Source organism: Mustela putorius, unplaced genomic scaffold (genome assembly GCF_011764305.1).
Source record: "Mustela putorius furo isolate JIRA1106 unplaced genomic scaffold, ASM1176430v1.1 tig00003834_pilon_pilon_pilon, whole genome shotgun sequence".
NCBI lineage: Eukaryota > Metazoa > Chordata > Mammalia > Carnivora > Mustelidae > Mustela > Mustela putorius.
Window position 1 is genome coordinate 23,411,982 of NW_025421987.1, and position 27,133 is coordinate 23,439,114.

At 33.6% G+C, this 27,133-nt stretch overlaps 1 protein-coding gene across 3 annotated transcripts in view; it reads left to right on the forward strand.

The window, feature by feature from the left end:
- The window catches only part of EPHA6 (EPH receptor A6), an 887,146-nt gene that overhangs the window by 44,576 nt on the left and 815,437 nt on the right, over positions 1 to 27,133 (forward strand). For all 3 annotated transcript variants that reach the window (XM_004773009.2, XM_004773010.2, XM_045088243.1), the window contains exon 2: positions 26,541 to 26,605. In XM_004773009.2, coding sequence (XP_004773066.1) covers positions 26,541 to 26,605 — 65 coding nt within the window. The remainder of the gene's footprint in view (positions 1 to 26,540; positions 26,606 to 27,133) is intronic.

Below are 27,133 nucleotides of genomic sequence, written 5' to 3' on the forward strand. Positions count from 1 at the left end.
CTGTCACCATACAAAGTTATTAAAATATTATTGAGTATATTCCCTAGGCTGTACTTTACATTCCTGTGACCTATTTATTTTATAACTGGAAGTTTGTGCTTCTTAATCTATCTCACTTACTTCACCCATTCTCTGTACAACCCACCCCTTTGGCAACCTCCAGTCCTCTGCATTTATGAGTCTGTATGTATTTTGTTTTGTTTATTTTGTTTTTTTAGATTCCACATGTAAGTGAAATCATAAATGTCTTTCTCTGTTTGACTTATTTCACTTAGCTTACTACCCTTTCAAGGTCAATCCTAGTTTACACAAATGACTAGATTTCAGTCTTATGGATGTGTTGTACTATGTGGTATATATATATATATACATATATATATATCATGGTTTCTCTATCCGTTCATTTATTGATAGACACCTAGGTTGCTTTCATATATTGGCTATTGTAAATAATGCTACAGTGAACATAAGCGTGCATATATCTTTTCAAATTAGTATTTTTTTTCCTTTCAGTAAATACCTCGGATTTGCTGTATTTATGACAGGTTTTTAAAATTTTTTTGATGAATCTCTGTACTATTTTCCATAGTGGCTACATAAATTAACATTCCCAACATAAGTGCATAATGGTTTCCTTTTCTCTGTATTCTCACCAACACTTGTTATCGCTTGTCTTTTTGATATTAGCTATTAGGACAAGTGGGAAGTGATATATCATTGGGTTATTTATATTATATATATATATATATATGTTATGTGATATTTCATTTCATCATGATTAGTGATGTAGAGCATCTTTTCATGTGTTTGTTTTATTATTATAATACATATACATCTATATGTATTATTTGGGAAAATGTGTACTCAGCCTATTTTTTAATTGACTTGTTTTGGTGTTGAGTTGTAAGAGTTCTTATATATTTTGGGTATTAATCTCTTATCAGGGGATATTAACCCCTTACATCATTTGCAAATATCTTCTCCCACTTAGTAGCTTCCTTTTCATTTTGTTGATGATTTTCTTCACCATGCAAAAGGTTTTAGTTTGATATATAATTTGTTGTTTATTTTTGCTTTTGTTTCCTTTGCCTGAGGAGAGAGATATTAAAAAAAATATCTCAGGGTTGTACCTGGGTGGCTCAGTCGAATAAGCATCTGCCTTCAGCACAGGTCATGATCCCAGGGTCCTGGGATTGAACCCTGCATCTAGCTCCCTAAATCATTGAGGAGTCTGGTTTACCCTCTCACTCTGCCCCTGTCCCCATTCGTACTTGCTCGCTCTCTGTCTCAAATAAATAAATGAAATCTTTAAAAAAAATAAAAAAGATAAAAATTTAAAAATTTGGTAAGTCTCATATCTAAGAGTTTCTTGGCTTTTTTTTGGCATTGTAGAAGTATTTATTAATCAATTAATATATTGTATAGTCATTATTTATAACATTATATAACATATACTGCTATTTATTGCAATAATATGCCCTCTAATGGTATTCTATCATATTTTATTAAATATAAAACATGCAGTAAGCAAACAAGTGAATAATAACAAGAGTAACAATAGTCCTGTCTTTTTTTAAAAGGAGGGTTATAGCTTCAGGTCTTCCATTTAGGTTTTTAAATAATTTTGAGTTTATTTTTGTGCATGGTGTAAGAAAGTGGTCCAGTTTCATTGTTTTGCATATAGGCGTTCAGTTTTCTCAGTACCATTTATTGAGGAGACTGTCTTTTCCTCATTGTGTATATAGCCTTTGCCATAGATTAATTGACATATACGTGTGAGAGTTTTTCTGGGCTTTCTATTCTGTTCCTTTTATCTATGTGCCTGCTTTGTGCCAGTACCATACCATTTTGATTACTACAGGTTGGTAGTATAGTTCAAAATCAGGGAGCGTGATACTTCCAGCTTTGCTCTTCTTTCTTAAGATTGCTTTGGCTCTTTGGGGTCTTTTGTGGTTCCACACAAGATTTAGAATTCTAGCTTTGTGAAAAATGCCATTGGTGTTTTGATAGAAATTGCATGCAGTCTACAGATTTTTGGGGTTAGTATGGACATTTTAACAATATTAATTATTCCAACTCATGAACATGGTATATCTTTCCATTTATTTATTTCTTCCTCAATTCATTCAGTGCTTTATAGTTTTCAGAATATGAGTCTTTTACCTCCTTGGTTATATTTATTTCAAGGTATTTTATTCTTTTTGATGCAATTGTGATTGGGATTATTTTCTTAATTTCTCTATTTTTTTAACGATTTTATTAACTTGAGAAAGAGAGTGGGAGAGAGAGCAACACACACTATGGGGGGAGGGGCAGAGGGAGAGGGAAAAGCAGACTCCCTGCTGAGCAGGGAGCCTGATGCAGGGCTCCATCCAGGACCTGAGCCAAAGGCAGACACTTAACTGACTGAGCCAAGCCACTCAGGCACCCCTTAATTTCTCTTTTAGATAGCTCATTTTTACTGTGGAAATGCAGCTGATTTCTGTGTATTAATTTTGTGTTCTGCAATATTACTGAATCATTTTATTAGTTTGAATGGTTTTTATTAGTGTCTCTATGGTTATTAAAAAAAAAAAAGTATTATGTCATCTGCAAATAGTGACAGTTTTAATTCTTCCTTACCAATGCGGATGCACTTCCTTCCTTGCTTCCCTTCCATCCTTTCTGTCCCTTCCTTCCTTTCCATTCTTTTGGTTCTTTCCTTTCCTCCTCCTCCTTTTTATTTTTTTTATTTTTTTGTTTTGTTTTGGTCTGATTGCTGATTCCACCTGTTGAATAAATGTGGTAAGAATGAGCATCGTTGTTCTGTCCCTAATCTTAGAGGCCAAGTTTTCAGCTTTTTATTAGTGACGTGATTTTGGTTGTGGGTGTGTCACAAATGGCCTTTGTTATGTTGAGGTATGTTCCCTTCTGTAGCCAGAAATCTCTCTGTTGAGAAATTTTTATCATAAATGGATGTTGAATTTTGTCAAATACTTTTTCTACATCTCTTGTACATCATATAATTTTATCCTTAATCTTGTCAATATGGTGCATTATATGGATTGATTTGTAGATATTGAACCATCCTTGCATCTTGGAATAAATCCCACGTGATCATGGTGTATGATTCTTTTACTGTATTGTTGAACTCAGTGTGCTAATATTTTGTTGAGAATTTTTTCGTTTATGTTCATCAGGAATCCTGGCCTATAATTTGCTTTTTTTGTGATGTCCTTGTTTGGTTTTGGTATGAGAGTAATGTTGGTTGGCCTCATAGAACATATTTGGAAGCATTCCTTTGTCTTCAACTTTTTGGAATAGTTTGAAAAGGATAGGTGTTAACTCTTTTTTAAATTTTGGTAGAATTTACCTGTGACAGTATTTGGTTTGTGGGGAGTTTTTTGATTACTGATTTAACTACCTTATTAGTAGTTAGTCTGTTTAGGTTTTCTATTTGTTCCTGGCTTATCTTGGAAGATTGTATGTTTATAGGAATTTATCTACTTATTCTAGAGCATCCAATTTTTTGGCTTATAATTGTTCATAGTAGTCTCACAATATATTTGTATTTATGTGGTATCAGAAATACTTTCTGATTTTACTTATTTGGGTTCTTTCTCTCTCTTTTTTTTTTTTTTTTCCCCTTGAAGAGTCTGGCTCAAGGTTTATCAATATTCTTTATCTTTGTAAAGAATCAGCTCTTCGTTTCACTGATTATTTCTATGTTCTCATTCTCTATTTATTTCCACTGTGATCTTTATTATTTCCTTTCTTCTACTAACCTTGGGCTTTTTTGTTGTTGTTATTCTTCTGTTTTTAATTCTTTTTGGTATAAGATTGGGTTGTTTACTTGAGATTTAAAGTGGGCCCGTATCACTATAAACTTTCTCTCTCAGAACTACTTTTGCTGCATCCCATCAATTTTAGGACACTGTATTTCTGTTTTCATTTGCCTCAAGGTATTTTTGATTTTCTCTTATTTCTTTGTTGACCCATTGGCTGTTTAGTAGCATGTTGTTTAGACTTCATATCTTTGTGTATTTCCTTTTTTAAAATTGATTTCTAGCTTCATATTGTTGGAGTCAGAAAATGGTCTTGTGATTTCAGTCTTTTTAAATGTATTGTTTTGAGTTGTTTTGTGGTCTAACATGTGATCTATCCTAGAGAATGTTCCCTGTGTGCTTGAAAAGACTATGTATTCTTCTGGTTTTGTATGGAATATTCTGTATATATCTATTAAGTCCAAGTAGTGTAATGTGTTATTTAGGCCACTGTTTCCATAATGATTTTCTGTCCAGTTGATCTATGATGTAAGTGGAATGTTATCGTCTTCTACTGTTATTACATTACTGTCAGTTTCTCCTTTTAAATCTGTTAATATTTGCTTGACATATTTAGGTGTATGTATGTTGGATACATATTTACAAAGATATAACTATCTTCTTGCTGTGTTGACTCCATTATGTTATGGGATCATCTCTTTTACAGTCTTTGTTTTAAAGTCTATTTCTTCTGATATAAATATTGCTACAGCAGCTTTTTTTTTTTTTGGTTTTTATTTGATGGGATATCTTTTTCTATCTCATTTTCAGTCTGTAAATGTCTTTAGGTTTGAAGTGGGACTCTTGTTGGCTGCATGGGGTCTAGGTTTTATTATCTTTTAAATTTTTTATCCATTCAGCCAGCCAGCCTGTGTCTTTTAATTGTAGTACTTAGTCAATTTACATTCAAAGTAATTACTCACAGGTAGACACTTAACTGCATTTTATTCTTTTCTAGCTATTTTGCAGTTCTTCTCTGTTCCTATCTTCTTTTTATCTCTTGTGATTTGATGACTTCTTTGGTGTTATATTTGGCTTCCTTTCATTATTTTTAGTGTATATGCTATAGGTTTTTGCTTTGTGGTCACCATGAGTTTATGTATAACACCGTATCTATATATGTATACATTTTAAGTTGAAGGTAACTTATATTTAAACACCTTCTAAAAGCACAACATTTTTACCTTTACACCACATACTATGTTTTTGATGTCATTTTGACATCATTTTTTATGTATTCCTTATGTAGTTATTGTAGATATACTTACCTGACTGAGCCACTGAGGTGCCCCTGTAGATATGCTTGACTTTATTAGTTTTGTACTTCAACTTTCATACTAACTTTGTAAATGGTTGATCCACTACTTTTACTGTATGTTTGCTTTTACCAGCAAGATTTATTTTTTTTCTTAATTTTCTTTATTTTTGTTATGGCCATTTATTTATGTATTTAATTAAAGTATGAATAATATACTGTGTCATATTATTTTTAGGTGTACAGTGATTCAACATACAGTGATTCAACAATTCTGTACATTGCCAAGTGCTCATCAAGATGTGTACTCTGGATCCCTTTTATTTGATATATGTACACATACATATATATCTTCTTTATCTATCATTTATTATGGACACTTGGGTTGCTTCCATATTTTGGCTATTGTAAATAATCCTGCAATAAACATAAGAGTGGATATATCTTTTCAAATGATTGTTTTCATTTTTGGGAAGTAGTTACCTAGTAATAGAATTACTAGGTCATATGGTAATTCTGTTTTTATTTTTGAAACCTCCATTTTATTTTCCCCAGTTAAAACCTCCATTTAATTTGAGAAGCCTACATTCTGTTTTCCCCAGTGGCTGCACCAATTTGCATTCCTACCAATAGAGCATGGCGGTTCCTTTTTATCCACATCCTTGCCAATGCTTATTATTTCTTGTGATTTTAATTTTCACCATTCTTACAGATGTGGGGTGGTATTTTATTGTAGTTTTAATTTGCATTTCCCTGATGATGAGTGATGTGGAAAGTCTTTTCATGTGTCTGTTGGCCATTGTATGTCTTTGGAAAAATGTCTGTTCAGGTCCTCTGCCAATTTTTTTAAACATTTATTTGATAAAAAGAGAGCAAGAGTGTGTGTGAGTATGGGGAAAGGCAGAGGGACAGAATCTCCAAGCAGACTCCAGACTGAGCACAGAGCTTGAGAGCCCGATTCCAGGACTCTGATATCCTCACCTGATGTGAAATCAAGAGTTGGCCACTTAACCAACTGAGCCACCCTGGGGCCCCTCCTCTGCCTTTTTTTTTTTTTTTTAAATCATTTTGGTGTTTTTTGTTTGTTTTTGGTGTTGAGTTGTATAAATTGTTTGTTTTGCACAGTAAATCCTTGTTGGATATATCATTTACAAATATCTTCTCCCATTCAGTAGGTTGCCTTTTCATTTTGTTTATGATTTCCTTTGCTGTGCAAACTTTTTATTTTGGTTTAGTCTCAGTAGTTTATTTATTTCTTTTGCCTGAGGAGACATATGTAGAAAAATGTTTTTACAGCTGTTGTCAAAGGGATTACTGCTTATGTTTTCTTCAATTAATTTTATGGTTTCAGGTCTCACATTCAGGTCCTTAGTCTATTTGGGATTTATTTTTATATATGGTAAAAGAAAGTGGTTCTGTTTCATTCTTTTGCATGTAGCGATCCAGTTTTTCTAGCACCATTTGTTGAAGAGACTGTCTTTTCTCCCACTGTATATTCTTGCCTCTTTTGTCATAGATTAATTGATCATATACACATGGATTTATTTCTGTTCTCTCTATTGTGTTCCATTGATATATGTATCTATTTTTGGGTCAATATCATACTGTTTGCTTATTACAGCTTTGCAGTATATTTCGAAATATGAAATTGTGATAACTCTGGCTTTGGTATTCTTTCTAAAGATTGCTTTGGCTTTTGTGGTTCTTCACAAATTTTAGTATTATTTGTTTTTCTTCTGTGTAAAATGTTGTTTTGATAGGAATTGTATTAGATCTGTAGATTGCTTTGGGCAGTATGGATATTTTACCAGTATTGATTTTTCCAATCTATAAGCATGGAATATCTTTCCTTTTGTGTCATGTTCAATTTTTTCCATCAGTGTTTATGGGTTTTTACCTTCTTGTTTAAATTTATTCCTAAATATTTTATTATTGTTAACCCTTTAATTTTGGTTTAAAGAAAACACTTCAACATTTCTTGTAAGACTGGTTTAGTGGTGCTGAATTACTTTAACTTTTGTTTGTCTTGCCAAATGAAGTATTCTTGGTTTTAGGGTTTCTTATTTATTTATTTTTCTATCAGAACTTTGAAGGTATTGTGCCATTCCTTTCTGGCCTGCAAAATTTCTGCTAAAAAATCAGCCAGATATTCTTATGTGGATTTTCTTATAAATAACTTTTTTTTTTTTTTTTTGCTGCTTTTAAGAGTCTCTTTAATCTTCAACATTTTAATTGCTTTATGTGGACTTCTTTGGGTTCATCTTGTTTGGGACTCTGTTTCATTTCAGCAGGTTAGGGAAGTTTTCAGCTATTTTTTTTTTTTCCAAACGGGTTTTCTGCTCAATTTCTCTCCTTTTTTTCTTCTGGAACCCTTGTAATGTGAATGTTTGCTTGATGTTACTCTAGATTTCCCTTAAACTCTTCTCATTTATTTTTTTTTCTTTTTGTTAGTCTTTTTCTTTTTCTTTTTGGCTACCCTATCTTTCAGATCAGTGATCATTATTCTTCATCCTCTAATATGTGGTTGATTTCCTCTAGTGTACTTTTGTTTCAATTACTATATTCTTTAGCTCTTATTGTTTCTTTTTTGTATTTTCTATCTCTTTGTTGACATACTGACTGTGTTCATCTATTCTTCTTCCAAGTTTGATGAGCATCTTTATGACCAATGCTCTGAACTCTTTATCAGGTAAATTGCTTATCTGTATTTTATTTAGTATTTTTCTGAGGTTTTGTCTCATTCATTGTTTTGGAACGTATTTTTCTAATGCCTCGTTTTGCCAGAATATCTGTTTCTGTATGTGAAGTGTATCAGTTTCATCTCCTGATTCCAAAGGAGTAGCTTTCTGGAGAAGGTGTCCTTTGGAACCCAGAAGCACAATTCCCCCTTCCGGTCACCAGAGCCATGTGCTCCAGGTGTATCCCCTAGGTTGGTACTGTAAGCCCTCTTGTTGTGGTTAGGCTGTAGCTGTTCCATGTGCACTGGTAAGTGGGGCTGGTCCTCCTCATGTAGAGTATCTTTGGGGAGGTGTTAGTCCAAACTGAGTTGCCTACTGTGTACATCAGGGTAGAATTTGCTTTGGTGGGGCATGCTCGTTCCAATTGTGGCCATGCTCTGGGGGTTTGGCAGGATGGGAGTCACTTGGGGTAGCACCAGATCTAGATAAAACTGCCTACCAGGTGGTTGATGGTTGAGGAGCAAGTTGTATGGGGAAGGTGCTAGATCTAGATGAGGCTGCCTACTGAGTGTGGTGGGAAGGGCCAGGGGAAGGGTTGTAGTCCTTGCTGAGGTCATCCACTGATTATGGTAAGATTGGAGATATTTTGGAGAGGCGTCTGTTGGGTGGGTGTGTTAGGAGGGACAGGTCTGTAGGAGAACAATAGGGAAAAAATGAGTGGAGCTGGCAAGATGGAGAGTATTAGAAATGACACTTACCAGTGTGGGGCCGGCTAAGGAGAAGGAGAGTAAGAAAAATAGAGCATGCCAGCACTTCCATTTCTGGAGGAAGTTCCTACAGATCCTTGCTTCTCTGATACATGCCCTAAAATTTGTCAATAAATCTCCTTTATAAATGGCCTAGGACCTTTTCAAACTGCTGCCTCTGTGCTGTGTCTTGGAGTGAGTGAGTTTGTATGTAGGCCATTTAAGAGAGGAACTTCAATTTACTGTAGCCCTCTGCCTTGCCTGCAGTTAAGTCCTGCTAATTTTCAGAGCCAGGTGTGATAGCATCTTGTCTTCCCAGTGCAGATCCCCAGGATTGAGTTGCCCAATGTAAGACTTAAACCTCTTGCTTCCCAAGGGGGACCTCCAATTTGATATGCCTCTCATTTTTGGATTGCTAGGCTAGGATTGTGGGTCCTAACTAGATCATATCTCTGCCCTTTCTACTCATCTCAATGTGGCTTTTCCTTTATATCTTTAGTTGTGAAAAAGCTCTTCTAGTCTTCAGGTTCATCTGAGTTTTTCTATATGCAATTGTTGTTTTGGTGTGTCTATGGAAAGAGCTCAGGATCTTCCTACTTTGACATCTTGATCTTCAGCTCAGATACCGATTTTAATCTGGTGGTAACACTAACTACCTGAGTGACCTTTAGTAAGTCATATCATATTTCTGGCTCCTATATTTCTCATCCATGATATGAAGCTATATGTAAATAATATAAACTGACATGGTCAGTTTCGAATGAGAAGCAAAAATTAACTGGGCATACTAAGTATACTTAGAAGGATTAGAGTTCACCATGGCATTGATCAGTTGTGAGAATTTTTAATGCTAAGGCTATCATTATTTCTCATTTGGACTCTTAATGATAGCCTTCTGATAGGTCATTCTACTAGGTTCTAAAAAAGGTTGCTGATAAAGGTGACTCTGGTCTCTAAACTTATGAAACTTTTTCTCTTCTGGGAAATAAATGATTGAATACTTACAGTAAATAGTTACATGGTTTTCAACTATAAAATATGCATTAGTCTTAGGAGGCCCATTAAACATGACATTTCTCCATCATTAGGTAAAAAGAGATCAGGAGAGTCTCCAACAAGAACTGCCATTTAAACTGAGACCACGGGTGAGTAGGTTGTCACCAAGGTGAGATGATATTAGTTTGTGAGAAGGCACAAAGAATTTGAGGTTTTTGAAAACATGATATAAATTCAGTAAGGCCTGGAACACTGGATTTGAGAGATCAGTTGCTAAGAAAAAAGATGAATGTCAAGATCCTGTAGGACATGTTCGTAACTTGAGATTTGCTCAGAATTTTTGTTGAATTTAGGGAATATTGGAGGAAATGTCATCTTAAAGAGGAAGATAAGAAAGAAAGAGGAAGATAAGTGAAGAAATACATACTTGCAAATTGTTTTTTTGTTCTTTAAATTATCCAAATGTTTTAGCTTAATCCCATTATTTAGGATGGTATGGTGAGAACATTTCCTTGTAATGTGTGACATTTTGGAGTAGGTCTGGAGTAACTAGAGTATTAATCTTCTAGAAAAACTAGAAATTCCAGTTCTTATTAACATGGGTCCAATACTATGTCAAGAGAATGTTCATCAAAGTTTAAACTTTTGGATAGGATTAATTCAAAATAATTTCTTTGTCACTAAGTTTCATGAGTTTGGGTCAGTTTACAAAATGTTCTCAGGCACTCTATTTTTTTTAATTTTTTATTTTTTATAAACATGTATTTTTATCCTCAGGGGTACAGGTCTGTGAATCAGCACTCACCAAAGCACATACCCTCCCCAATGTCCATAACCCCACTCCCCTTCTCCCAATCCCCCTCCCCCCAGCAACCCTCAGTTTGTTTTGTAAGATTAAGATTCACTTATGGTTTGTCTCCCTCCCAATCCCATCTTGTTTCATTGATTTTTCTCCTACCCACTTAAGCCCCCATGTTGCATCACCACTTCCTCATATCAGGGAGATCATATGATAGTTGTCTTTCTCTCTATTTTTTAAGAATTTTATGTGGTACAGTATATTACTTAGTTTTTGAAGAATTTTCTTCATTTCACAAAACATTTCCTAATGCAAAATGGTTTATGTTCCTCTGACCTATTCAGCTCCATTTCATATATATGTGAGTCCCTTGCATAATTCTTGGGTTTATTAAGTACTCAATAGATGGTTGATAAAAGAGATGATGAGGAGGTGAGTGACTATGTCTAGTGTTTCTCACATCAGTAACTTACTTATCTGGGATTGGGACCTTAAGCAAACTATTCATTTGATAGGTTTCTCTTATAGTTGTTTTATGGAATTTCTTTGAGTACATCATCTATTTCTCCAAAAACAAGATGACTAGTGTATTATGGCTCTTATAATACAGGGTATAGGAGATAAATGCCACTGACCCCAGAATCAGAATCCCTACTTGCCTGATAAGGGTTGGAGCCAAGATTTAAATAAAATTTGCTAAGATTTAAAATAAATAAATAAATAAAAGAGTATGCTTGACTACTTCAAATATACTTTATTATTTTATATTTAAAATCTGTCCTACTTGGTTTCCATTGGTTTTTTGTTTGTTTGTTTGTTTGTTTTGCTTAAATTCTTTAGGCTCTTGAATCATTATGATTTCATTTCAGTAGTAATTTTCATTCTTTCCCATAAGATCAGGATTTCAGGATTATTGTTGTGACTTTGCTAGTGCTTTAGCTCTGCACTAGTAGTTTCATTTGTAACAATCTGATAGAAAAGCACAAACTCTTCTTTTTTAATTATTTATTCCTCTCCAATGTATTCTAATATACTTTGTAGGTACTGTTTTTTGTTTCTCTACTCTGAGTTGTCCATTTTTATCGGCATTCGGAGCCATTTACTAACTGTGGAATAATAATATTACTAACTATTCTCAAATTCGTATTTATTCTCATTTTGCTAATCCATTTAATTAACTATTTTTAAGATAATCAAAATTCAGGAAGATTGTGGATGTTAAAATATATGGTTTTGGGGCGCCTGGGTGGCTCAGTGGGTTAAGCCACTGCCTTCGGCTCAGGTCATGATCTCAGGGTCCTGGGATCGAGTCCCACATCGGGCTCTCTGCTCAGCAGGGAGCCTGCTTCCTTCTCTCTCTCTCTGCCTGCCTCTGCCTACTTGTGATCTCTGTCTGTCAAATAAATAAATAAAATCTTTAAAAATATATATATGGTTTTGGTCTTCAAGGATTTTAGATTATATGGAAGTACCGTTACACAAAGAAAATCTTGCACTGAAGTAAAATAAAGTAAGATAATTACTGTTTGTGAAGTACGAGCAGATTTCAATGCCACATGACAATAAGAGCATCTACATCTTTTGGTGATGAGTTTAGAAAGGTTCTATAAGAAATCACATTTAAGCTAAGCTATAAGTGATGACTGAGTCTTTTTCTAGAACCAAAAATGTGAAAAAAATTCAGTAAGAAAGGAATAGAATGAAATGTAGAGAGGTGAGAGGATGAAGTGAGTTTGAGCATTACCAGTGTATCAGAGTAATGTAGGGGAGGGATGGGATACTGCAGAAGAAGGACAGACAGATGAGATCAAAACAAGAAGTGTCTTGCATGCAGTGAAAAGGATATCTTGAAAGGCAGCAGTTACTTTACTGTGTTTTCTTGAACATTTTACCATAGAATGTTAAAGCATATTCAGTGACAAAGAGGTTCTAGCACTAAAAAAGTGAAAAAAATACTGAGTAAAAAATAATTCAGCAACACCTTATTTCATGTCTTCTTCAATTCATTGTTACATACTTCACATCATGAATCTAAATGGAATACAGAAAATAGTTCCACTCTATAATTATGACTCTTTCTAGAGGCTTTCTGTGAGCCTAAAATCTAAATTCGATTCATAGCACTTCTCATAACATAGTTATATATTTTTCTATATTTTATTTATTTTTCTGTTTTTTTTTGTTTTGTTTTTGCATTAGATTATAATAACCCTGAAGACATGGGCAATGTTTATTTTGATTCACATTAATGCTCAGAACTGGTATAATGTTAATAGATATATTATAAAGAAATAAGTGCCCATTTATAGCAAGTATTTTGGGAGAATTTTCTTTTTTTTTTTTTAAGATTTTATTTACTTATTTGACACAGAGAGAGAGATCACAAATCTCTCCTTGCCCCCTCATATACAGGGGACAGTTTGTGTTGTGTCTAAAGCATAAAAGTGATTTTTGCTAAGAGATACTGTTTTGAAGATTGATAACATTGAAATAATAGTTCAAATCCCCAAACTGTTAATTTTTTTCCTGAAAATCTTGAAGACAGAAAATAAGAAGTAACAGATTGCCAAAGAATGTAAAATTGTGCATTACTCAGAATGTGGTGGTTTTAGATTATATGATCAAATAATATTGAGAAGTAAACGAATAAGTTTCTCAGAAACCGTATTGACAAATCAATGGATTTAAGTTTTTAAAACTCTTCACATTCTTGATTGATAAAAATAAGGACTGCAGTAAAGACCTGTCGTAGACCTGGGGGCCTGGGTGGCTCAGTGTGTTAAGCCACTGCCTTCGGCACAGGTCATGATCTCGGGATCCCTGAATCGAGCCCGGTATCGGGCTCTGCTCCGTAGGAAGCCTGCTTCCGCTCTCTCTCTGCAAGAACTGTCTTAGACCAAATCAATCTGTCCAACCAATTGTGGACTCTACGCCTGAAAGTTTAGATTCTTTCCAAAATTGTGCAGATGGCCACAGATGTTATTCTATGTCCTTATTTGAAGCCATATGAAATTCAGTAACTGGGATTTGTTTTATTCACATAGAAGGATCTTCCTTGGGGGGGGGGGGGGGGGAACAACACATACTACTTTGTAATTGATGGGAATCTATGCATAGAACCAGTTTTCTTTCCAAAAAATAAAAATTAGTCCTTCCAAAGTTTAGCCAATAATAGGATATAACTATGGAGACTCTAATATGACTTGTAAATAGTGTTTGAAATAGTGGCTTAAAAAATATTCGTTTCATTTGATGGCTGCATAGTATTCCATTGTGTATATATACCACATCTTCTTTTTATAAGTTAGAAATGGGACATGGATCTCTTTAGGCTAATGAAATGCCAAAGTTACAGTAAGTTGACAATATATGTATTTGAAAAACACTTTTTAGAAGTAGAAAACTTCTTTTTTCTCTTTGGCACTATTCAAAGTTAGGAGCTTTAAAGTAAATTGTTAATTCCTTACATCGAAATAGACGTAGAGGGTTGAAAAGTGAAACAGGGTTAATCCTTTCCAGTAATTTAGAACTTTCCTAGAAATCTTTGATCCATTATTTAGTCTCTTGAATGTGTTTACCTGCAAGGAAAGAGATTCCTTGAGGGGACAAATCATCAGTGAATAAATTATTCTTATTTATAAATTAGACTCATGTATGTCTGATTAGCAGGAATCAATCTCCTAAAATATGATCATTGCTCCTTGGAAGGATAAGAATTGAGGTTCCCAGTCATGGTAGCTTAGGGTGGAGTTTGGATCCTGATGACCTTACCAAAAGAATTTCTCAACATTTTATATTTCTTACCATAATCCGTGTCTTGAGTAATCAACTTAAAATTAATCAATGTATTATTTTTTTCTAAAGATTTTATTTTATTTATTTGACAGAGAGAGAGATATCACAAGTAGGCAGAGAGGCAAGCGGGAGGGGGTGGGGAACCAGGCTTCCCGCTGAGCAGAGAGCCCGATGTGGAGCTCGATCCCAGGACCCTGAGATCATGACCTGAGCTGAAGGCAGAGGCTTAACCAACTGAGGTACCCAGGTGCCCCTGAAATGAATCAATGTCATAAAAGCCTGTATCTGCTTTCTTATGTTTAATTATGCTTGGTAAACCTGTGTTAGATAAAATGGTCTCCATTTGCCTAAATGTTAAAATGCCATTATCATCTTTATTGCATTTATTTTATTGCACAAGATCCTGATGATGAACACTTTCACAATAGTACTTAATGACTTGCCTTCCCTTCAGAATAATGATGATAATGCCTATTTTTTGTTGTTGTTTTGTTTTGTTTCTTTTATTTTTTCTGCCAACAATAAAGCATCCATCTGTCATTCTTTTCTATATACTGAAGTTGTGCTGATCTTGGCATGGATCACATTTGTAAATTTTTCATTTATGAACCATTCCTTCTCCTGACTCATTTGCAGTGCAGAAATATGCCACAAAAGATCAGTTCATGTGCCTCTAAATCTGGCATCACATTTGCTCTGTCATTTCCTCAGTAGTTTCAGTAGGAAGTTGTCCTACATAATCCTCATAACTTTATTTATCAAATAATTATGCTAAAAGCTGTTTTATGTGTAAATAATATGACAACTAGTTTTCTTTATATTTTGTCGTCATATTTTTCCTCCCCATTTCTCTCATTACAGAGAGAATTCTCTTCCATAGGCAGTATTACTTACTAAAATCCTCAGTATAATTCGATTTAGTGATTCAGGAGACAACATACATTTCTTAGACAGCCAAGGATGGTGAAATTATGGTAAAAGGGTTAAAAATTACATTTTATTTAAATTATTCTTCTGCAGTATCTCTCCTGAAATATAATTATTGTATGAACAGATTATCAAGTTTTATGATATGACAATCATGTTTTGTAAGCAGCTGACTGTTAAATCTAAGTGTTTGTGGACAGTTTAGTTAGCTGCTGTAGGAAAGCGTCTTCAATTGGAAATTTGGCTCTATCTTTTTTGGACACTAAAGCTAGAGTATGGATTATATTTCTGGAAATAGCTGGAGAGAGTGGATGGGGAAATGTAAGGGAAAAAAACACTGTTCTCAGCTTTCTCTTAGAAGACTCTCGTTTTTTGTTTTGTTTTGTTGACTCTTGGAATAGATCAATTAACACGAGAGATTCAAAGGACAAAGAAGAGACAATTTTTATCCATGACACATACAAACTTATTTTTTACTCTTGTTTTTACATACTAAGTCATGCATGTTATCCTGGAAGAGTGACTAAGAAGATCAGACTCTGTGGAGAGCCAGGTTGGGATAGATACTAAAACTTAAGTGAATTACTGGGTTAATGACAGAGCAATTCCCAACAGTTGGTCGAACAAGAATTACGAATTGGCTAAGTTTACACAGGCAGACAATATAATCTAAACAGAGGGTAATATCTTTGGATATGATAAAAATTGTGGTATTAGGAGTTCTTTTTCTTCTTTTTTTTTAAGATTTTATTTATTTATTTGACAGACAGAGATGACAAGTAGGCAGAGAGGCAGGCAGAGAGAGAGGAGGAAGCAGATTCCCTGCTGAGCAGAGAGCCTGATGTGGGGTTCGATCCCAAGACCCTGAGATCATGACCTGAGCTGAAGGCAGAGGCTTTAACCCACTGAGCCACCCAGGTGCCCCAGGAGTTCTTGTTCAATACAGTTCTATGAAGAATTGCTTATGTGGTACAGTTTTCTCTATGCCATTAAAGAGTCTCAAGTTCACTTTCACCCAGAGAGTGCTGTAATCAATTCAAATTTAAGTTGGATAACTAAAGTAGGAAGAATAAGGGAAATGAGTATTCATAAGCACATTTGTGTGCTGTTTTAGTGAAAATGTTTTCTTGATATGGTGAGTGTTCAGTGGGGCAGCAGGTAAGAAGGGATCATTTGAACACTATGCACTGTGAGAGACCAGGGCTATAGATGCACAGAGTTTGGACTGAGAGCAAGGAGTCTAAGGGCACTCTTTGATGAAAGCGTTGGGGCAGATGGAGCAGAGAAAAGAACCTCAAAAGTTGCAAAAGGTGTTTGTCTTCTAACAGTCCATTCTGTGCTCGAAACAAATCCCTACTTTAATTTTTCCAAAGACCACTTTGTCCCTTAACCACCTCTTAGAGAGGTCATCTCTGAGTAGCCTTTGACCTTCTCCCTTAAAAAGTAAGCACAATGGCCACTTAAATTTTGTCCAGTGCCTGCCTTTCCTCTAATCCTGCATTGCTTTTTCACTAGTTGGTTAAGAATATTTTTTCTCAAGACATGAGATTTTGCCTAGGCTCCCTTCCATTTATCTGTTCATTCATTCATTATTCATTCATTCATTTTATTCAATAAATGTACACACACAGCCCCTTTCCTTGAGGAGCTCGTACTATATTAGCAGAAGTAATTTTTAAATTACATATTGATAATTATATATTTAAAAAAATATTTTAATTATTAATTTAAAGAAAGAAAGCATGTGATTGGGGGGGAAGGGACAGAGGAGAGGGAGAGAGAATCTCCAGCAGTCTCCTCACTGAGCACAGAGCCTGATGTGGGGCTCAGTTCCAGGATCCTGAGATCATGACCTGAGCTGAAACCAAGAGTCAGAGACTCAACTGACTGAGCCACCCAGGTGCCCTGATAGTTAAATCTTGATTTGGCCACAATTTCAATGGACAGAAGGAGACTATTGCCCTATCAGAGTTGTTTTATATATATGTTTTCCAAAATTTTAAGAATACAAGTATGACATTTTTACCTGATAATTTTTTATAGCTGATGACTAAAGCTTGAATTAATGTTTACTTCTAGTAATATGCACTTCAGTTTTTTAATTTCTTACTTTAAGTAATACATGATCTTTTCTTACAAATTGGCAGATATTTCTTGTATTGGGAATTATATTGAAAATTATTTTTCAGGTATAAAGTTATTATTTTACTTACTGTTGACTACTGAGATACATTTCTAAAATCTGTTCATTTTTGACATTACTATAGGTCCAATTACTGACAGTTTTATGGAGATGTTGATATGCTATTGGCTGTTTGCCCTTTTGAAATAGCAGTTTAATTCTATACATTGTGCAAAATAGCTGTAGCCTTTTCTCTTCAATACCTTCTGAATAGGGCATTTTAAGCTTCTTTGCTATATACATGTTTGAATAAACTATGGCATGTTTATGTTGACACAAAAATCCTTAAAGTGGAAGTGAAAACATAACATCAAGTACTCCTTCAGGCTACACATAGTATCTTATAAACTTTCTATACCCTGCAATAGCTAATAATAGCATCTTAAATATAACAGATTTAATAAATGTTGAAATAACATCAAAATGTCTTAAAGTAAAATCAAGTAATGCTTTTGTGACTACATATATATTAATGAAGGGAGTTAAAAATGATTTCCATTATGGACATAACCATGTAAGTGTAATGGAGAAAAAAAAAAACACATTTCAAAGGGAAAAAAAAAAACCAACAAACAAAAATTCACTTCCATTTTCCAAGGGTAAAAATGAAATCTTTCCTTTACTCATATACTTTTTTCTTAGATTTTAGTAAAACTCATTATTTCTTTCTCAGTACAAAGTAATTATTGCTTCTTTTTAGAGTAACGGTTTCTAAAGATTTTATTTATTTATTTGACAGAGAGAAATCACAAGTAGATGGAGAAACAGGCAGAGAGAGAGAGAGGGAAGCAGGCTCTCTGCCGAGGAGAGAGCCCGATGCGGGACCCGATCCCAGGACCCTGAGATCATGACCTGAGCCGAAGGCAGCGGCTTAAACCACTGAGCCACCCAGGCGCCCTAGAGTAACGGTTTCAATAATTTTTTTAGACTGTTCTTCCAGTATGTAGAAATGGTTTTATATTGAGATGGCCATTATGTTTTAACAAGACTAGATAAGACTTTCAAATAAGTAGTCATAATCTGTTTTTACCAGAACTATAAAAAATATTTAAATGCATTTCAAACCTTGAGCTTCATAATATTTAAAAAAAAAATAGTGTCCAAAGCCATGGAAGAGAAGTGAGAAATATAAGAAAAGAAAGCACTAGAAAGGCAAGAAGCATTTCTGGTACTGTGTAAGTGATGGGGAGAAGGGGACAATGGTTTGGGCATATTGGGGAATATGTAGAAGTGTTGTGAGTTTCTGTGACAGATGGAAAAAATCACATTTATTAAATGTATGACTAGTAAATCTAAAACCAAAGACAGTCTTTCTTACCTATTTAATCTCCGTGTAACTGAAACAAATTGAAATAATACAGGTCATACACAAAACTACTTAGTTTTTTTTATAGATCAAAGTGCTGAAGATGCTAAAATGAAAGACTTGTATTTACTATCAATTAGGAACATGCCAAATTTCCTTTTTTTAAAAAATCTATAGATATAACTGAACAGTTTGATGGGGAAAGCATGACTTGTGAGCTAACTCATTTGTAAGTCTTACTGATATTTCTCAGGAGCCTGGGGTGCACCTGTCATTTGGTGACTTTACCATGGATCAGATCCGCATCTGGGTTCTCCTTGGGTCTATCGGGTAAGCTTACCTGTCTTAATGGTAGGCTTAAAAAATGATTTAGGACTGAATCAAATAAAGCTGTGTCAAGCAGGATAACAATATGGAGGTTCTTTTGGACAAAATAAGGTGTGGAAGTGAGATGAACAATACTAGTTATATTTTTAATCAACTGGTTTTCGGTAGCAGTTTTTAACTCTAAGTATAATTTGCCTTACAAATAACAAACTAGCTTGATTTTTTTTCTCTATTTAAGGTGATAATGAAGGAAAACAATTTCTGATTATTATATCTTATTCTTTCCATCAGAACTAAAAAAAGAGTGATCTGTTTTCCAGAAAGGACATAGGCAGAGAGGTTTGAACATGCTTTCTGAAAAAGATACCATTTTCTAATAGAGTAGAAAGCTGAACGGTATGAGTTCAAAAGTTCTAGCCTTGATTTTATTATCTAAATTTGAGAAAGCTGTTTAATGTCACTGTGTTCATGTTACTTTACCTTTCAAATAGGATTTTCAAACTTTGACATGGGGTAGGAAAATTAATCATGAACACCACCTATATTAAAATTAGGCAAGCAACCACAGAATTAAGAAAGGCATGAAAAAACAAAATGCTGTAAATTCACCTAATGAGCAAATATTGATCTCAGTTTCTAGATAAAAGTAGTTTCACTTTTTAAGAAGAAATGATTCTTTTCAGAAAATGTTGGCTTAAAATAATACCAGTACACATAGGGGCATACCAGGGGTAAACATAATAATCCTATGTTTATTTAAAGCAATCTGTGTTCGATTTTTTAGGAATTAAATATTGATTCTGACTTTATGTAAGGGTAGATACCCATAGTTATACAGATCTGGAAATTGCAGCTGTGATTTTTGTCAATCAAAAATATGTGATTATGTCAAAACTAAAACTAAATCGTTTAATGTTGTAATGTGAGTGTCAGTTTAAAGCAGAATATAAACAGGATAACATTAAAATAGAAAAGTTAGAAATAAAAAATATATACATATACATATGCATACATATATATGCATGTCTATCTATAATCAAAAGTATTCTCTGACTATGTTGTATCTGGTCATTATGTCAGAAACAGTCCCTTTTTTCTATTAACTAGTTTGTTTGGAACTATGGGGTTTAGTAGGGTGTGTTACAGTCAGTGGAACATGACTGGAATTAACTATCAAAAGCCTCTACTACTATGTTGTTACTAAGTAACTAGGTAACTTTACCTTCTGGGATTTATTTGTGAAATAAAGGCTCTAAATTGAATGATTATAAGAAGAAATACCTTGTTCTTTTTCACATCAAGTCTGTTGGAGAATACTGGTAAATCTTTGGATTCAATTCACGTGCCATTAACTCAATTTTTTACAATGATATTATCCTAAAAACATAACTACTTTCTTAGTGGATTAATTGATCTGTTTTGCTTAGTTTGACAAAATAATTACAAATAAAATCCTGTCCTTTTTATTGTGCAGTTGGAGTAGAGGTGACCCATTATATACTATAAACCTATATGTTAATTGTTTTTAAAATAAATATATCTTAAGCTTATTAAAAGGGATGTAAATAAAGACTTGATAAATTATTCAAGGGCAAGAAATTAGCATTAAGCTTTTTAATTTTAGTACACAGTAGTCTCATTTAATCCAGTACTATCAGTCTTGTCTTTATCATTTGCTATCTTCTTTTAGAACACAATGAAATTTTCTTGTAATTTCCAAAAGAATGAGTAAAGGGAGTACTAAAAAATTAAAAGATACTTTCAGAGAGAAATACCATATGCCGGAAATTTATTTCTAAAAGCTAATGGGAAAATTGTGTATAGTTTAGCATACATATTCTATGAATTATGTTGTTTATTAAACAAACATATTTTCACTTTATTTTGATACCACTAACCTACTACTCCTTGCACTTATTTTTGATTTATCCAATTTCTTATTGATAATATGAATAACTATATTTTCATATGTACTCCTTACATAAATAATAGGTATTAATTGTGCCATGTTTAAAAGCATTACATTAAATTAAAAATAAAAAAGTGTTGACTTTTTATTGAAGTTTATGTCAACATAGTGTTTTTTTCATCTTTAAGTTTACAGTATTTTTGCACTGGTAAGGACTAGATAACTCTTATTTGAAGCCAGCAGGAGGAGCTCTCACCTTGCTGGGTTAATACAATTAGTGTGCCTGAAAATCCTGAATTTGTGGGGGTTTTATATATGAAACAAATAGTAAAATTTAAACATTTATCACATGTAAAGGTATGAAAAATCTCAAACTCCTTAGTTTTATTTTAATATCAGTTTCTCATTCATTTTTCAGGAAGGCAACTTTGAAATTTTACTGTTCCTATGAATTTTGAAAAGGTATGATTGCAGTTTAAAGAAGAAAATAAAGTAATTATATAAATCTTGCTTCTTGAAGCTAATAAGAAAATTCTAAGGTTCTACACTTTTGTAGATATATACATATTTTCCTTTTTTGTTTTGAAATGCTTATACCTCACAGTTTATAAATGTTAAATATCGAGAACCAAGCAACCTAACAGTGTTTTAGAAAAAAAAAATATATCAACTAAGCAATTAATTATTTTTCCAGTCTACGAAAAATGAATCTTTGTTGGCAGACTTCAGTATTAGAGATTTTTTAATGCTTTTCTCTAATAAACGCATTGATTTAAATGGTATGATTTATATGTAATACCCATAAATTTCTGTAGAAGCCATCGATGAAAAACTAGGATAAAAGATTTTGGATCAGCGAAAGAAATAGTGATGTTTCTCTGTATCTACAAAAGTAAAAGTGAGGGAGGGAAATCAAGAAACAGACTCTTAACTATATCGAACAAACTCATGGTTGCCAGAGGGGATGGGGGTGGGACATGAGTGAGATAGGTGATGGGGGAGTGAAGTGTGCACTTGTGATGAGTACCAGGTGTTGTATGGAAATGTTGAATCACTGTACTGTACACCCGACACTAATATTACACTCTATGTTAATGAAGTGGAATTTAAATTAAAAACTTCTATAAAGGGTAAGAAGAAAAACACTTAAGAAATTTACAGGTTTTAAATGTTTTATAACATTAAAGGACATACAAAGGACAGTCTAGCATCAGTCTCCTCGGTTGGAATCCAAATCTGTTTCTGATATCAAGGAAAACTACTTAACCTTCTGAAGGTCAGTTTTCTCATCTGTTGGTTGGGTATTTTAAAAACGAAAGAATTTTTAGGACAATGTGGTGATTACATCAAGAAGAAAATAACATAGAAAATTCTTCCTATGGTGACTGAATTAGTGTCATTATTTTGCCAGCCTGCAGGGAAATAATGATGTATTTCAAAAGTGTAAATCTGCTAAATGAGTTACATGAACTTTTAAGTATCCAGAACTGCATGCTGGTCTTTAATACTTCTGAATTACTTTTAGTAGCATATGCCAAAAATGAAAATAACTTTCATTTGATAATGAGACAAACTTTTAGCTTTGAGTATTTATTATAATGATATCTTTAGTTTTTTTATCTAACATGTGAGATTGTTATACTGAGTGAACCCAAATCCCATCAAATATTTTTGTATAATTTGTGTGTGTGAGAATGAATGTGTATATATATGTGTGTGTGTGTTTGTATATATGACATATACATATATATGTATATATCATCTTTATTGTACTTTCTTTTACTTCCAGGCTTGTTAGAATTGTATGTTAATAGGAAATAAGTGAAACTACAAAGGAAACTTTTTAAAAAGCTCTAGCCTTTTATGTGTCCTTTTTACTCTTTAGGTGATGCAAGCAGCCATTGAAAACCATTAGCTAAATATATTAATTCATTAGGAGTAGAAAATGGGATAGCCTAATTCAGTCATTCCTTCTCCTTTATTACCTGAACTACTTCAAAGAGAAATGTTCCTTCATTAACTATTTCTTTGTTCATAAGTAGTTTATTTAGCAAAAGCAAAATATATGTTTTATTGTTTTCCGATTACTTACCAGTTTTTAAAATATAATGCTTTCTTAGTATTCTGCAAAAGTTATCATTAGGCATATTTTATCATTATGGATCATTATTAATGCATTAGCCTTGTGTGTATGATTACATTATCCATTTTTGGCCAGTGGAAGCCTATGAAATTTGGTTCCCAAGTCTTTTTGACATGGCCCTAGTCGACATTGGTATGTTTCTTGTAATGGTATATAAAAAATTAAATAAATGGAACTTGAATCTGATAAGGTACTAAATCTACCAATTTAAAGAAAATAAAGGGAATAGGGGACATGTTGAATGGTATCTCACAACTAGAAAAAGCTAAATGTGGGACAAAATAACCTTTTGTTTTTTTTTCAGTAAATTTGCTTTCAAGTAGTAAAAAAGATAACTGGCTAGTAATTGAAGAAATATATTTAAAAAAATGAAATATTATCATACATCTCTTGGAATGACTTAAAAAAACTGGACAACACCTTGGGGCACCTGGTGGCTCAGTCATTAAGGCTCTGCCTTTGGCTCAGGTCATGATCCCAGCGTCCTGGGATTGAGCCCCACATAGGGATCCCTGCTCAGCAGGAAGCCTGCTTCTCCCTTATCCACTCCCGCTGCTTGTGTTCTCTCTCTTGCTGTGTCTCTCTCTGTCAAATAAATAAATAAAATCTTTAAAAAAATAATTTAAAAAAGCTGGACAATACCAAATCCTGCTGAGGATATGAAGCAACTGGAAAACCATATTCTGCTAATGCCATTTTGAAGTACAATTGGGCAGTTTCTTAAAAATAAGCATTCTTAGGACACCTGGGTGGTTCAGTTGGTTAAGCATTTGCTTTTGGTTCAGGTCATGACTGTAAGATCCTGGGATCAAATCCCACATAAGGCTCCTTGCTCAGTAGGGCATCTGTTTCTCTCTCTCCCTGCCACTCCACCTGCTTTTGCATGTTCTCTCTCTCTCTCTGACAAATAAATAAAAAAGTTCTCCCTATAAGCCAGGAATTCCCTATTACCATGGAGAAGTAAAAGCCTAAGGTTATATAAAAATCTATACATGAAATTTTATACTGGCTTAATTTATAACATTCCCAACTGGAAATAGCTCACATTTGCATCAAGTAGGGAATTCCATTACAATAGAATACTTTCAACAGTAAAAAGCCAACTAACATGCAACAGCATGGATGAATCTCAAATGCATTGTGCTACATGAAAGAAGCAGGCTCAAGGTTTCATGCTATATGATTTTGTTGGTTTGACATTTTGGGAAAGGCAAAAGTCATAGGGACAGAAATTAAATCAGTGGTTGCCAGGGGGTGGAATGTGGAAGGGATTCACCATAAAGGTCACAAGGGAACTTTTAGGGGTGATGGAAATATTCCATAGCTTGATTGTAGCAGTGGTTACATGGATGTGGGAGTTTGTCACAATTTATAGAAACGTACATTTTAAAAGGGTGAATTATTAAATTGTAAGTAAATCATAACCTCAATAAATCTAACTTTAAAAAAGTTAATGAGGGATTATGGTTTAAAAAAACAAAGAACAATATCAACTCACTACAATGGATACCACTTAATTGGACCCTGATTCTTCTGTTCAAGTTAAGTTGAGACTATAGGGATATTAAACACTGGATATTTGATGATATTAAGGAATTACTATGTATAGAAATAAACTAAGATACTGTTGCTATAATTAAAAGGAGTCTTTATCATAAATATACACTACATTCTTATAGATGATTATTACTGGAATTTGTTTCAAAGAAGTTCTGCAGTGAGAGAGAGTATAAAGATATATAGATGAAGATTGACTGAATGTTGATAATTATTGAATCTGGGTGATGAGTCCATGAGGGTTCATTTTACTGTTTTTCATCTACATTCTAAAATATGTTTGAGAATTTTCCACAATAAAATTTAAAGAATTACAGCTCAGTTTTACAAATTTATATTTAGTAAACTCATTTTAACATTACTGAAAGAATATTCTACAGTAAGTAATTAGCGTTCATCTCAGGAATTGCTGTGTGGTTTTATACTTATCCCACATTGTGCTCTCTGCTCAGCGGGGAACCTGCTTCCCGTCTCTCTCTGCCTGTCTCTCTGCCTACTTGTGATCTCCCTCATTCTGTCAAATAAATAAGTAAAATCTTTCAAAAAATGAATAAAACGTAGTGATTCAAATAAGAAAAACCACAGAATCCTTACAATAGACACCAAATAGCATACTTTCAGTGGAACTTTTTAAAATTACAAATAGAAAACCCTGCTTCTTAACTATGTGAAGATATAAAACTCATGATGGAATATCAAAGCATTGTTTCTCAGACTATAATCCATGGCCTACTGGCATCTAGGGGACTTGGAGGTAGTAGTTAAAAATAAAGGTCTGAGTCATGGACCCTACACATTTATCTGCTGGAAACACCACAAAAATCCTCCCCATTTGATCTCTATCTTTCCAACCTCATTTTTATCCTGCTAGTTCCCCAAATAATGCCCATTCCTAGTCCTGACTCCAGCAACTGAAAAATGATTTAGTTATAGCTCTGTTACTTTATTCTAAAAGTAAACCATTTGTTTCTTATCACATCTAATTGAAAGTCCCTCTGTCCTAGGTCAGCTCAAATTGCATCTCCTTTGTGAAATTCTCCCAGACCTCCATACTAGCCCTAATGTAACTTAATTGCTAGGCTTTTATATAATCTTCCATTTTAAAATTTAACAGATTATATTCTAATCATTTGTTTTTATGTCTGCGTTTTGATCAGATTGTGAGTAACTTTTGGTCAGAGAAAAATATGCATGGATTTTGTTTTTGCTTTTGCCTCAGCTGTCAGTATACCTGCATGTACAATAATAATGTAATCTATGCTTTAAAGATAGGTTTATTAAAAAATTACTTGTTTTCATACTTTGCAAATCAAATATAAGGGCATTTAATAACATGAAAAAACTACAGAAGCCTCTTTAACACAGTTTTTCTTGCTTTAATGTGGTATAAAAAGACTATATATGAAAGTGGAGTGGTAGGGAAGACAAAGGTGATTATTTCATTATTTGTCCTCAAACTGGTCCCCCTGTTCACACAGGCCAAGAGAGAGTGCAGAAAGAAACAGACCACTCCAGATTGGTAGGTGGGAGGGTTAATAAGCAAGGGAACTTACTTGTCTTAGGCAGCTGCAAGATTTCCACCAGAATCTTTAAGTTTTCATAGAAGTCATAACTGGGTTCATTCATCCACGTGGTCTCAGCAACATGTTACTCTCCCAAGGCTATGTCCTTGGAACCAGCTTCCTCTAGGGAAACAGCAGGCAGAGCTTACATTCTGAGGATGGGGGAGGGGAGTGAGGAGACCTCTATTGTCTGGGTCCAGCTCAAGGGTCACCTGGCAGTCACATCATCTGGATTACCTCCATCAACATTTATCAGTTTTAAAAGCCAACTATTAAAAATGACTTTTGGGTCTTTTTCTCAGTTATCTGTTTTATTTAGCATTGTTAAACACAAGTTACATATTTTGAAAATAAGTTATAACTACCTCATATATTTTATCATTACTTAGTATTATTATTACATTAGTATTTAGTATACAGTTAATTTTATAGTAAGTAATGCAGCATATTAAAACTAATGCAATGAGTAATAGTAAATATAGTTGGCATTAATATTTTAAATAACATTTTTACATCAATTGAGAAATTCATGTACTTTTTTTTTTTAAATTCCAGTTGTGTTACTTGATACAACAACTGTGCTGGGAGAGCTAGGATGGAAAACATATCCATTAAATGGGGTAAGTTTAACTATGTTTTTAAATTTTTCATCCTTACTAGGTTTTTAGGGTCTGTTATAATAGTTAAAAGATAGTGGATTTGGGCTTCAGTTAGTATTAATTTTAGCATATAACTAAAATTCCAAAGATAAGATTAAAATGCAGTTAGAACTTGTAACCAATGAGAATGTTGTATAAAATCTTTGCTTCTTTTAAATTAGTCATTTTTTAATATAGCCTTTTTACATATATACATACAGTAAATTAGACTGTTTCCCATATAAATGTTTTCTCAGAAAAAAATTCTGTGTATAAGTTCAAGAGAGTTTTTTATATACAGGTTTATTAAACTTGATAACCTCAGTGGGTATTTGTCCATAAACAAACTTTTATCATAAGTGGATTTTACACATATTAACAATTTGTTTTTTATTAGAAAATATGAGTGTACTAAAGTAGTATGTGTTTTTTGAACTTGACAAAAAGGAATATTATGATTGGGTTTTTGTTAGCTGAGTTCTTGCTTTTGAAAGGCATGTGTAATTTAAG